The following is a 10,751-nucleotide window of genomic DNA, read 5'->3' as shown; positions in this document are numbered from 1 at the left end:
CATATTACATCACCAGGAATTACACTAATTCTCATTTGAAAATCCTGACTTATGCACAGTAAACACTGATTTATTATTATTATTTTTTTACATATTGCACTCCATTTACTCTTTATTTATTTACCTTGTTTGTCTTAGAAATAATTAAAGACACCAGAAGATTTGACTGGTTCACACATTAAAGATGAAGTTCCTCAAAAAAGACATGCATCTAAACATTTCCAGTCAATGACGAACAGACGCTGTACACATCATCAGCATCTCAGTGGTGTTTCCATTCATGCCAGGAAGCGGTGGAGCTTTGTCTAGGTTGTACTTGTAAACCGACTCAGCTGAGCAGTAAAAGGAAACAGTGGCGCCATTTCTAACAGAATTCAAACACGAAGTATGATTTTCTCATTAGGACTGAATAAAACAACATTTTTAAAGTGGTCTTCATTCTAGCATTATTAGTGCTTCACTGAATATTGGCTTAGACCTGTTGTTGGAAGTGTGAAGCCACATTCAGATGAGGCCTGTTGTACTCTGTTCTGTTTTCTACTGCTGTCTTCTACCTGGTGCAGATCTGTTCTTGTGCTCTTGGTTTAGTGAAGAGTGCCTTTGAACATACCAACGAACTGAATTACATGTGTGTGTTTCTCAGCTTCATGTTTGGGGGCTGCGCTGTGTCGTTCTGATTCTTGTTTGGCCTTCATGTGGTTGACCTGTTTTCACACTGTTACAGCCTGCGTGTCGACTCAATGCTTGTCGGCTATTCGGCTGACATTTCCTCTCTTAGAATTTGCTTTAACTTTACTCCTGCAAAGCTTGAATCACACTAGCAGAAGGCCTGTTCACTCTCTTCATACAGCCCGTGCTTCTCACTTTTACGGTCAATTACAAATTTACTGTTGTTTTTCTCACGCTTTATTCTTTCTCACCTCCACCACAACAGGAGAACTCACACTCTTGTGCGGTAACAACTCGTCAATGAATCGCTCTTTTGAACCGGTTCATAACTCTAACTGAATCACTTGTTTGAATGTCTACCCAAAGTTTACGTTATTGTTAGACTTTTTCGATGTGTAGTATAACATAGAATACAAAACTGTGCCATGCTTAGAGCTATTTTTATTATTATGTTGCCTATTTTTCCCTCATAAAACGCTAGAACGAATCGTTCTAAACGGTTCAAGTCCAAATAAAATTTTTTGGAATACCTAGCCTACACAGTGCTTCAGTGTTAAACTCATTTCTACTAGCATTTATTCTCAATTATGTTATATTTTATGTTACATTCTACAATAAAATATCACATTTCTAATTGTTCGCTAGACCGTAGAATGAACCGCTATTTTGAGTCGGTTCTACTACAGACTTTTGGAGCGTCTGCTCAAATTTTACGTCATGGTGAAGCTTATTTAAATAATAATCTTTCACAGCGATGTGATATTTTATGATGATAATTGTATAATATAACAAAAACTTGTGAATCTGTGAACCGGACGATTGATTCATTGGAGAATCGATTCTGTAAAACGGAATCGAATCTACCCTCGGTAGACTGTGGCGATCAGTGAAAGCGAGCTCTCTTGTGCAGTCACTTCCCTCTTGTTAGGTTTTTGTTCTTTTTTTTCAGCTCGGGCTCTTCAGTATGACCACAAAGGAACCTGCCTAGCTAACTGACTGCTCAGGCAAAAGCCCACAAACCAGTAAGCAGCACGTTAGTAACCTTTCACACAGTATAATTAGAGGATTTTGTATAATATTATTGTGGCACGGCTCGTTCACTCTCAGTGTTGTGGATGTGGCTCCTCTGAAGACACTCGTTGTGGATCTATGCTCATTGCTTTGGTCAGACCAGAAGCTTCTGGACGCAGCTTCTCTCGGCTAGAGGAATGGACAGGTTGTGCGTCAGGACCGTTCTGCCCTTTCTGCTGATGTTCACAGGTCAGACAGAATACACTCACCTTAGCTAAGAAATGTAGCTAAGGCTAATAAAAGTAGACAGTAACTCAGTTTTGTTCTCTTTTTTATGAATGCGTTTTATCGCTTCTATGGATATCAATAGGTTTGTATGACTTTAATAAACTTTATTTATTCATAAATCCTGCACTAATAAGTTCCCTTAAAATGTTTGATTAAACGGAGCTTCTCACACATGATAGTATGGTCTTGTACACACTCAAGGGTTCTTTAGTAAGGGCAGTGGTTCTGTATAGAGCCATTTATAGTTCTATATAGAGCCATTTCATGCTTAAATGGTTCTCTGCATAGTCAAATTGTTGTTTAGATTGAAAATGGTTTCATGTAACACCAAAATGGGGCCTTATATTTGTACAAGCTAGAAATCGTAACAATAGCAGAACCCTTTTTGGTGCCACAGAGAACCATTCCACCATGCAAAGAACCACTTAAGCATGAAATGGTTCTATATAGAAACTATGGTAGAATTGTTCGAATAGAACCAGTAGAACCATTGACCATATATATATATATATATATATATATATATATATATATATATATATATATGGTTAGTTTTATGTAGAAGATTTCATGAAAAACCCAGAAAATGGAGAGAAAATCTGAAACAAAAATACTCTGCATAAAAAAATTGTAAAACTAGTTAAAATAATAATAATAATAATAATAATAATAATAATAATGATAAACTTACACAATTAATTTGTGATTGTACAAACATTGTCTGTGATTTCTATTGATCATTTAGAATACATTGGTCGTATCTCACTGAGCAGTTCACGCTAAAATTGCTCATCACTTCTCTAACATCTCAGCCAACAGAATTAAGATCATGATGGAGAAAATGTTTTCTGCATTATGTTTTTGTTGACTTGCTGTGTTTCATGTTTTCCCAGTTTTCCAGTTGACTTTTAATTCTTCTGCTTTTTTCTACAGTGGGAGTGATTGTTAAAAGCACAATCCAGGACACAGTTAAACCTCTGATACCAGCGACAGTTGAAGCGTGTTTAGGCTCCTCTGCAATCATCAACTGCACTTTCCAGATAAATGCTACACATCTCAAAGTGAACTGGTATTTCAATGACACACCTGACTTCAGCAGATTTAAGAAGATAGAAGTCCATGATGAACGATATCACCAAGAAAAAAAAGACAATTGGTCAAGACTGACTATTAAAGAGGTTCTGTCTAATGACAGCGGATGGTATTTTTGCGAGGTTACACAGGATATTCCTGTACTTGTGCAGTTCCAGAGTAATGGATCTTATTTAAAGATCATCGGTAAGTACTGTGTCAAACAGGAAAGATTTCAGTAGGAAGTATGAGAGAATCCCGAAGAATTAATAAAGAGTCTGAACATGTCTGAAAGTGTAAACCTGTGTTCTCATATACATGCATTTACATATTATTTACTGTGTACATTACTACTTCATGTAAGGAGGATACTTTTAAAATTAGGGACAAATGAACTAATTTTTCACTACGTCTCTTGTTAAAACACCCTAAAAATAACCTCTTTGTAAGAATTTGACCGGACCATTTACATTTCTTATAGTTGGATAAATAAATCATCCTTTGAGGCACTCTGTAAAGTAGATATCTTTATATTTATCATGATAGAATCTCATAACCACAAAATTGGGTTATATTGCGTAATACTGTATTTGTCTTATCTCCTATTATCAGATTCAACCACAAAGAGCAGGACTAATACAACAACAGCTGCAACTACAACATGTGGTAAATAATCAAATCTTTGATTGATTGTTTGTTCAATGCAAGCTTCTTCTGTAGTCACCCGAGGCACATCATCAGTACATGAACTTGTTTTGAATTTTATTGCAGATCTAATAAGACAGGCTGAAAACCATGCTTATTATTATCACAGCATTTTGCCAGTCACTGCACTGAACCTGGTTTGCTGATGCATTGCAGTGTTAACTGATAGAGAAATTTGTGAGAGTGTGTGGGATTTTTACAGCAGAGCGGTTCTCACTTCCAGTCCTGGAAAGCTCATTTGCTGTTGTATGCGTAAGTTTGGGCACCCCTGGTCAAATCACGTTTTGTTGACTTTCTAAGTGAAAATAAGTTACACATCCTCTTCAGAGAACACACTTCTGCACAATTTAATGCACAACTACTGCTTATTTGCTTAATCTGACGCAAAACTAAAACATAAAATATGGCCTGTTCAAAAGTTATGGCACATTTTATGTTTTTTGTTTTATTTTCCCTTACAGAAAAATGAATTTCACATGTGACTTTTGCATACTTCATGTTACTTTTCCCCAAAAAAATGTGAATGTGAAACCACAAGAAAAGTGTTGCCATTTTATATCACATTTGAATAATGTGATCACATGTTATTCACATGTATTTCGCTGTTGTTGGAATAAAACCTTGTGTCTTCAAAACAGTAACTTTACAGGAAAAGGAAAAAATGACTTTACTTTTAATGCAAGTCAATGGAAGTAATTTTGGGTAATTTCTTTTGGCCCATTCACAGTGAAATTTACACATAATGTAAAGGGCAACATGCATTTTCAAATGATGTCAAAAACAGAAAAATGGAGATACAAGGTTTTGTTCCAACAGCAGCGATTTACTTGGAAGCACTTGTGGTTTTTAGACACTTCACATGTGAAGCATATTTTTCTGTAAGCTTTACTATTATGCAAAACTCAGCAAAATGCTGATAAGTTAAATTTGTTCCCTGTAAATAATACGTTAACTTGTCTTAAAGTGTAATTTAACTGAGGATGTTCAAACTTCTTTACATAAAACTGAATTACGTATTTTGCGTTGTACTGTTTCCACACTCATCATGCTGCAATGTCTGGAGCACCTTTAATGACATTTGTGAATCTACGTTCTTAAGTGGTCATCTGGAGATTGGGGCCTTGTTCTTCATCATTTTATAGTGACTGCTGCTCCAGAGCTGCAAAAACTGCTCTTTCCTTTTCTTACAGTGAAAGTTGAACTGAAAACAGAAATAACCATTTATGTGCTTCGCAACACCACAAGCAAAAAAATGGGCTGCGTAGAAAACGAAGGAAAACACATGCTTCTGTACATCGCCAAAGGGATTCATTTAGGAGGCAATCACATTAGCTGAGAATCTGGCCTAATCACGTGTCAACAGGGCAGTTTCTCAGACAAGGATTAAGCCTAGTTTTGGACTACACAGGACTTTGAATGGGGATTTTCCATCGAAAGGAAAATATAGTCTATGACTAGGCTTAATCCCTGTCTGCAAAACCAGCCCTACATATGTTATTTTGATGAGTTACTTTGTGAGGACAATGAAAATACAGAAAATGCAGGTAGTCACCACTGGTGATCATGTTGAAAATATGTTGAAATAACTAAAATAACTGTCGGTTTTATGGAAACCAACTCACTTCATTTTACTTTATTTATTCATATATTTTGAAATAATCGGTTTCTTCAAACCACTTTAGTAAACAGAGCTTCTCACAGTAGAAAATACAGCGCTTATGTGATAGTTTTATCATTGTTAGTTTATACCTAGAAGACTGCATTAAAACCCATAAAAAAAGAAAATAGAAAGATGCTCCATAAGAAAATTATTATTGTAAAACTGGTCAAAAAAATCTCTGTCTGCAAAACCAGCCCTCCATGTGATATTAGTTACTGGGTTAGGACCATGAAAATGCAGAAATTGTACTGAAATTATATTGAAACTGTGTTGAAATAACGAAAAGAACTACCATTTATTGAGAACCAGTGAAGATACTACAGGAGGTAACCAAAGAATTATTCCGTAGATGAGAGTTCTGCGTCATCATACTTGGATTTGCATTTTTTAATGTGAAAAATGTTGAGTAGCAAACATTTATGATGAAATATAAACACTATATGGGGCATATAACACTTAACTCTTAGCTTAAATCTGTTAGACGGTGAAACATAAAGACGTAAAAAATTCAGCGAAGCTAATGTTATGTATGAAGGTGGACAAATAAGAGAAAAAAATCATAGTGTAGCCTGCGTGTACATACAAACAACAAAAGTTCACTCCTAGTCAAATTGATTTTCTAAGTGAAAATACGTGAACACATCCTCTTCCACAAATTTTAGTGCACGATTTTTTTATATTTTATATATTTTTATATATTTTTTTCTCTGATGAGTAAATAAACAGTAATTTGGTATAAAAAAAAATATGGAGAAGTTGTTCTCTGTATAGGATGTCTTAACTTATTTTCACTTAGAAAATCAATAAAACGTCATTTGCTTGAGAGTGCCTAAACTTTTGCATGCGAGTATGAAAAATCAAGATACGTAAAGATTCATTTTGTAATCGCATCATGGCAGCCTGATTAAAAATCGAATTATAAGGTGCTAAGAAACTTTCACCCCTGGAACACACAGAATTTTGACTCTATGATGTAGTAATGTGCTTCGGTATAAGAATCCTGAAGTTTTAATGTTATGTATTATTAAGAATTTCAGTATTGCTCTTCTTCTTGACTTCATTCCAATAGTGACAACCCCTGGACCTCCAAGCCCTGAGTCCACTGCTTGGTTGTTGTGGACAGCCTCGACGCTGGTGTGTGTTGCGCTGGTAATCGTCATAGCCACTGCATGGCTATTCCGCAGAAAAAGAGGTATTGAAACATCTCTTTAGGTTATACTTTCTGACCACGACACACAATAGCAATAAAAACACAGGTTCCTACAGCCAGACTGACTGGCTTCCAGACTTTAAAGGAATACTTCTGCATTTTTCAACCTCTTTTCGTTCAATTTCTACCTGCTGCGTCTGTAGCATACGGTCAGTTACTATGGACAGTAATTCTGAGGTGTTTCACTGGTGTTTCTAAGGTTTTCTTCTGTTCTTTACTGTACAGTAAAAAACAGAAAGCCTGTTGATCTGAAATATGCTTATAATGGAAGCCAATGGGCAGATGCTAAAGCAATTGCCCATATTTGTCCATAATAAGTGTGTTTTGAATCAGTGTTTTCTGTTTTTTTTACTGGCCACCAGATTTTACATTTTGGACACTAAAAATGCAGAGATTGTGGCCCGAGTGGCCACTTGGCTTGGATTTTTATATACTATTTCCCTTTTAACAAACTTGTTTGGTTGGACTAACCAGACAAAAGAGTAACCACCTTGATAGTTGCCTTGATATAACATGGTGGTGTGGTGACCGTGACCATGATGGCTCCCCTGCCGAGGCCACTTGGCGTTAGATATGCTGACATTTGCTTGTATCTGTCTATGAAATAAGGAGTTAAATAAGCTAGGGTTACACTGCTGCAGTAGCAAAACAGTACCTTATATTATAACCTAGACTGGATGGTGGCAGGACCACCACGGTCACCACAGTTGTTATAATTGTAGTTTTCAATAAAACTGTCCTTTTTCAGAGCATCACCAGACTGGTTTTTTGCCACAAGATCCATTGGCTTGGTGGCCCGAGCGGCCAGTGTGCATTTTTATCTGTCTACCCCCAGTATATTTTTAAGTCAACAGATTTTCTGTTTGTTTTCTAAGCACTGGGAAATGCGTCAACGTTACTACCTGTAGAAACTGCCTGTATGCTACAGATGCACCAGGTAGAGATTAGATTAAACAGGAGTATTCCTTTTATAACACTAGACAGAAAACAGCAATGAAAGCAGGAGGTATGATCACTGAACGTGGTTGCATTTAAAAAAAAGTCATGCACCCCGAGAGCTAGGCTTGTGTTCGAGGTCAGGCGTGCTCTTTCCTGGGACGTGGTGGAGCGCTGAATGAGCGTGTAGGTGGTGTGTGGTTATGAAGACTCAGACTGAGATGTAGACGAATATGTCAGATATGGTAGGGTGCTTAAGTCTATCTGTGGTAACACTGCTGGTGTGCAGCGTGTGAATGCAGAGCGAGCTGTCCTCTTTTCTGAGACCCTTATCTTGCAAAGTGCATAGCTGACCATTTGATAAAACTGATAAAGACTATACAAGCAGTTTGTTTTTAATCAGTTATGTTATTTGGCACATTTTACATTATTATTATTATTATGTGACTGTTCCATATAAGTCTTCGGAGTATATTACTTTATTTACATAGGACTAAATTTAACTTGCTTAATAAGTATGGCCTTGTTCTGTCTATTGGTGTTCCTAGCATTGATCAGTGAAGTCCTATTTGTTCTCTATAGGACTTTTAATTGTAACATCCTGGTTTAATCTCAGATCATTTGTCTAGTTTTAAGCATCATTGCTTTATATGATCTTATAAAGATCACCTGACGTTTCCTATGTCTCAAATCGAGTACTTACTTAGTGTGCTAGCCATTTTTAAAAACAAGAAGTGAGTTCACATTGGAAAATGAAGTAGGCTGTGGTATATTGTTAATATTCTGTTTGAGCTCACCGCAGTTATTTGAGCTGATTGCGGTTGTGTTCCACAGTTGTTAGCTTTCACAATCATATGTTTATGTTGCAACAAACAGAGCATGACTTTGGTGCCTTTTCGTCAGTTAAGAGGGAAATACATGTATATAAAAGAAAGCAGAAAACACATTCTTTACGACTTTGGGTCTTCCGAAAAAAAGCACCAACTGGCGCTTTAACACCTTTTGAGTGCAGCGCCGAGTAATGTTTGTTCATTTGAGCTTGAGCTGCGTCTGTTTTCAGTTGGACACAATTAAGTATCAACAGTTAGTAAGCAAGATCAGCCAGTTTGGGGCCACTTTAGACCTGTACTTTAATAGTTGCATACTATATTGTTAATAAGAATTATTTACATGGAAATTAATCATCACCTAATATTACATGGTCATGACAGGCCTAGTCAGCCTATGGTAGAGCAAATTCTTAGCAAATACAGTAAAGGAAAATTCCCAGTGTTTCAGATTTATGAAAATATGATACTTCATGGTGTCCATCATCTGTCCATCAGCTGAATTCCAGAGCACCTCTGCTAAAATGACAGGAAACACCTTGCTTCTTCTTAAGCATATAAAGCATGTGGACACTGCTTTGAAACTCACCTCTTTTACTTAAGTGGTACATATGTAGCAGTCTGTTAGTCTGTTAGCATGCAAGTGCGTCATTTAAAGAAAAGCAACCCGAAAGCACATGTTAACAGTGAAAACTTTCACTTTAACTGTTCAGTCATTCAGTATTGTTTATAATTAGTGATACACAATGATATTGTCATATCAACATCGGACAGCTGTTTAACTGATATTTTTATTGTACTTATATTTATTGTACTCCAGAAGAGCAGATTGTTCAGGTGATTCCTGACTGCTGAGCTAAAACATTTTTCTTACACTTTTACTCAGTTTTCATCATTTGTAATGGTAAACAAGCAAATGTTATATTTATCTGTAATGCTAACCCAGGTGGATTTAGTCTCAACTTCTACATTTCAAAAATGTTTATGTATCAGCATTGATATCGGCATCGGCAGATATGCACATATTGAATATCGGATATCGGCATCAGCAAACAATTCCCATATCAGTGCACACCTATTTATTATGTGATTTTTAGTAAAGATTTTTGTGAAATCCATTTAAAAAACGCTAAGTGAAAAAGGGTGGGGTGGGGTGGGAGTGGGGTAGCGTTGTTATATGTCTTTGTATTTTAATAACTGCATCATTATGTTCATTAGGCTCTTTGCAGTATGTGTAAAGATAAAGATTTTTATGTTAGGTAACTATGCATGTTTTAGCTGATTTTAACTTGCTAGATCAAGCTAGGTGTGATTCTATGATGTGAGGTACTGCATGGTAATTTATCATTTCTGTCTAATGCTAAATATAATTGTCAATTTGAGACAATACACCTTACAAAAATACAGACTTTAGAGAGAGAAGAACATAGTACCTAGTGTTAGAATACAGAGCATAGTGCACAACCTGAGGAAAAAAAAGTTTTTGTCTTTTGCCCTGATGAAGGCCAGCTAAGCCACGACATTGGCTTTTTTATTTTTTTACAACTGACATCTCTTAAAGGGAAATTCCACTGTTTTTTTTCTGAAATTCTGCATAATTAAATGGTTAAGTTGTAAACAAAGTTAGTCAGGGTGGTTTGATGTGAAATGCTCCATTCCAGAGAACCATAGTTAATCAGAGTTGTTCATATTGGTGGTGATAGGAACCAGACGTCTAAAGAGTTAAAGTCTCTCACGAAAGTTATAGTAAATAAAATGGCTATATTTGCATTGTAGACATTTCGACCCCAGTACTAATCAACACCCCTGTAAAGAAATCAGAGACAATAAATTCCTCTATAATGAACTATTTCACATCAAACCACTCTGAATGACTTTGTTTACATCTCAGTGATTGAACTATGTAGAAATTTGAAAAAATCAGTGGAATTCCCCTTTAATAAATAGTGATGCATTTTGAGGCGTGGTCTTTAACTTTACATTAAATTGAGTCTTCCCCTATACCTACTGAGGTATGTCTTTTTATTCGGTTTTGGGTTGAGCACTGCAATTTTCACTGTTTGTTTTTTACTTGGTTCATTGTACATTAATCTTGCTTCATAATATACAAACACCTAAAAAAAAGTGTGTGTTTTTCTAGCGAGCCCTATTTATGAGAACGCACCGGCACGTATGAAGGACCGTTCTCCTCGTCCAAGCATATCGGTGGAAAAAGGCAACCTGACGAAGCAAAGAGACCCTCCGAGATCACATTACACAAGTCGTCCCAAAGGCCGACACCTGAACCCATGAATACAAACGTATGTGGACTCTCTTCTCTGATCCTTATCTGTTCATTGTGCAACGTTCTGCCACTGGATGACTGAATCCAGAT

General features: G+C 36.4%; 1 protein-coding gene across 1 annotated transcript; it reads left to right on the top strand.

Annotated features, from left to right (window-relative positions):
* Nucleotides 1-1,604: 1,604 nt before the first annotated feature.
* On the top strand, nucleotides 1,605-10,687 carry LOC118818737. Its single transcript, XM_036586103.1, has 5 exons — nucleotides 1,605-1,929; nucleotides 2,902-3,246; nucleotides 3,652-3,705; nucleotides 6,474-6,596; nucleotides 10,518-10,687. Exons 1-5 carry the CDS (start codon nucleotides 1,878-1,880, stop codon nucleotides 10,667-10,669), a joined length of 726 nt encoding a protein of 241 aa, XP_036441996.1. The 5' UTR covers nucleotides 1,605-1,877; the 3' UTR covers nucleotides 10,670-10,687.
* Nucleotides 10,688-10,751: the final 64 nt, after the last annotated feature.

The sequence above is a fragment of the Colossoma macropomum genome, unplaced genomic scaffold (assembly GCF_904425465.1).
Source record: "Colossoma macropomum unplaced genomic scaffold, Colossoma_macropomum, whole genome shotgun sequence".
Classification (NCBI taxonomy): domain Eukaryota; kingdom Metazoa; phylum Chordata; class Actinopteri; order Characiformes; family Serrasalmidae; genus Colossoma; species Colossoma macropomum.
The sequence above is the reverse complement of the archived record's forward strand: the minus strand, read 5'-3'. Positions and strand labels throughout refer to the sequence as shown.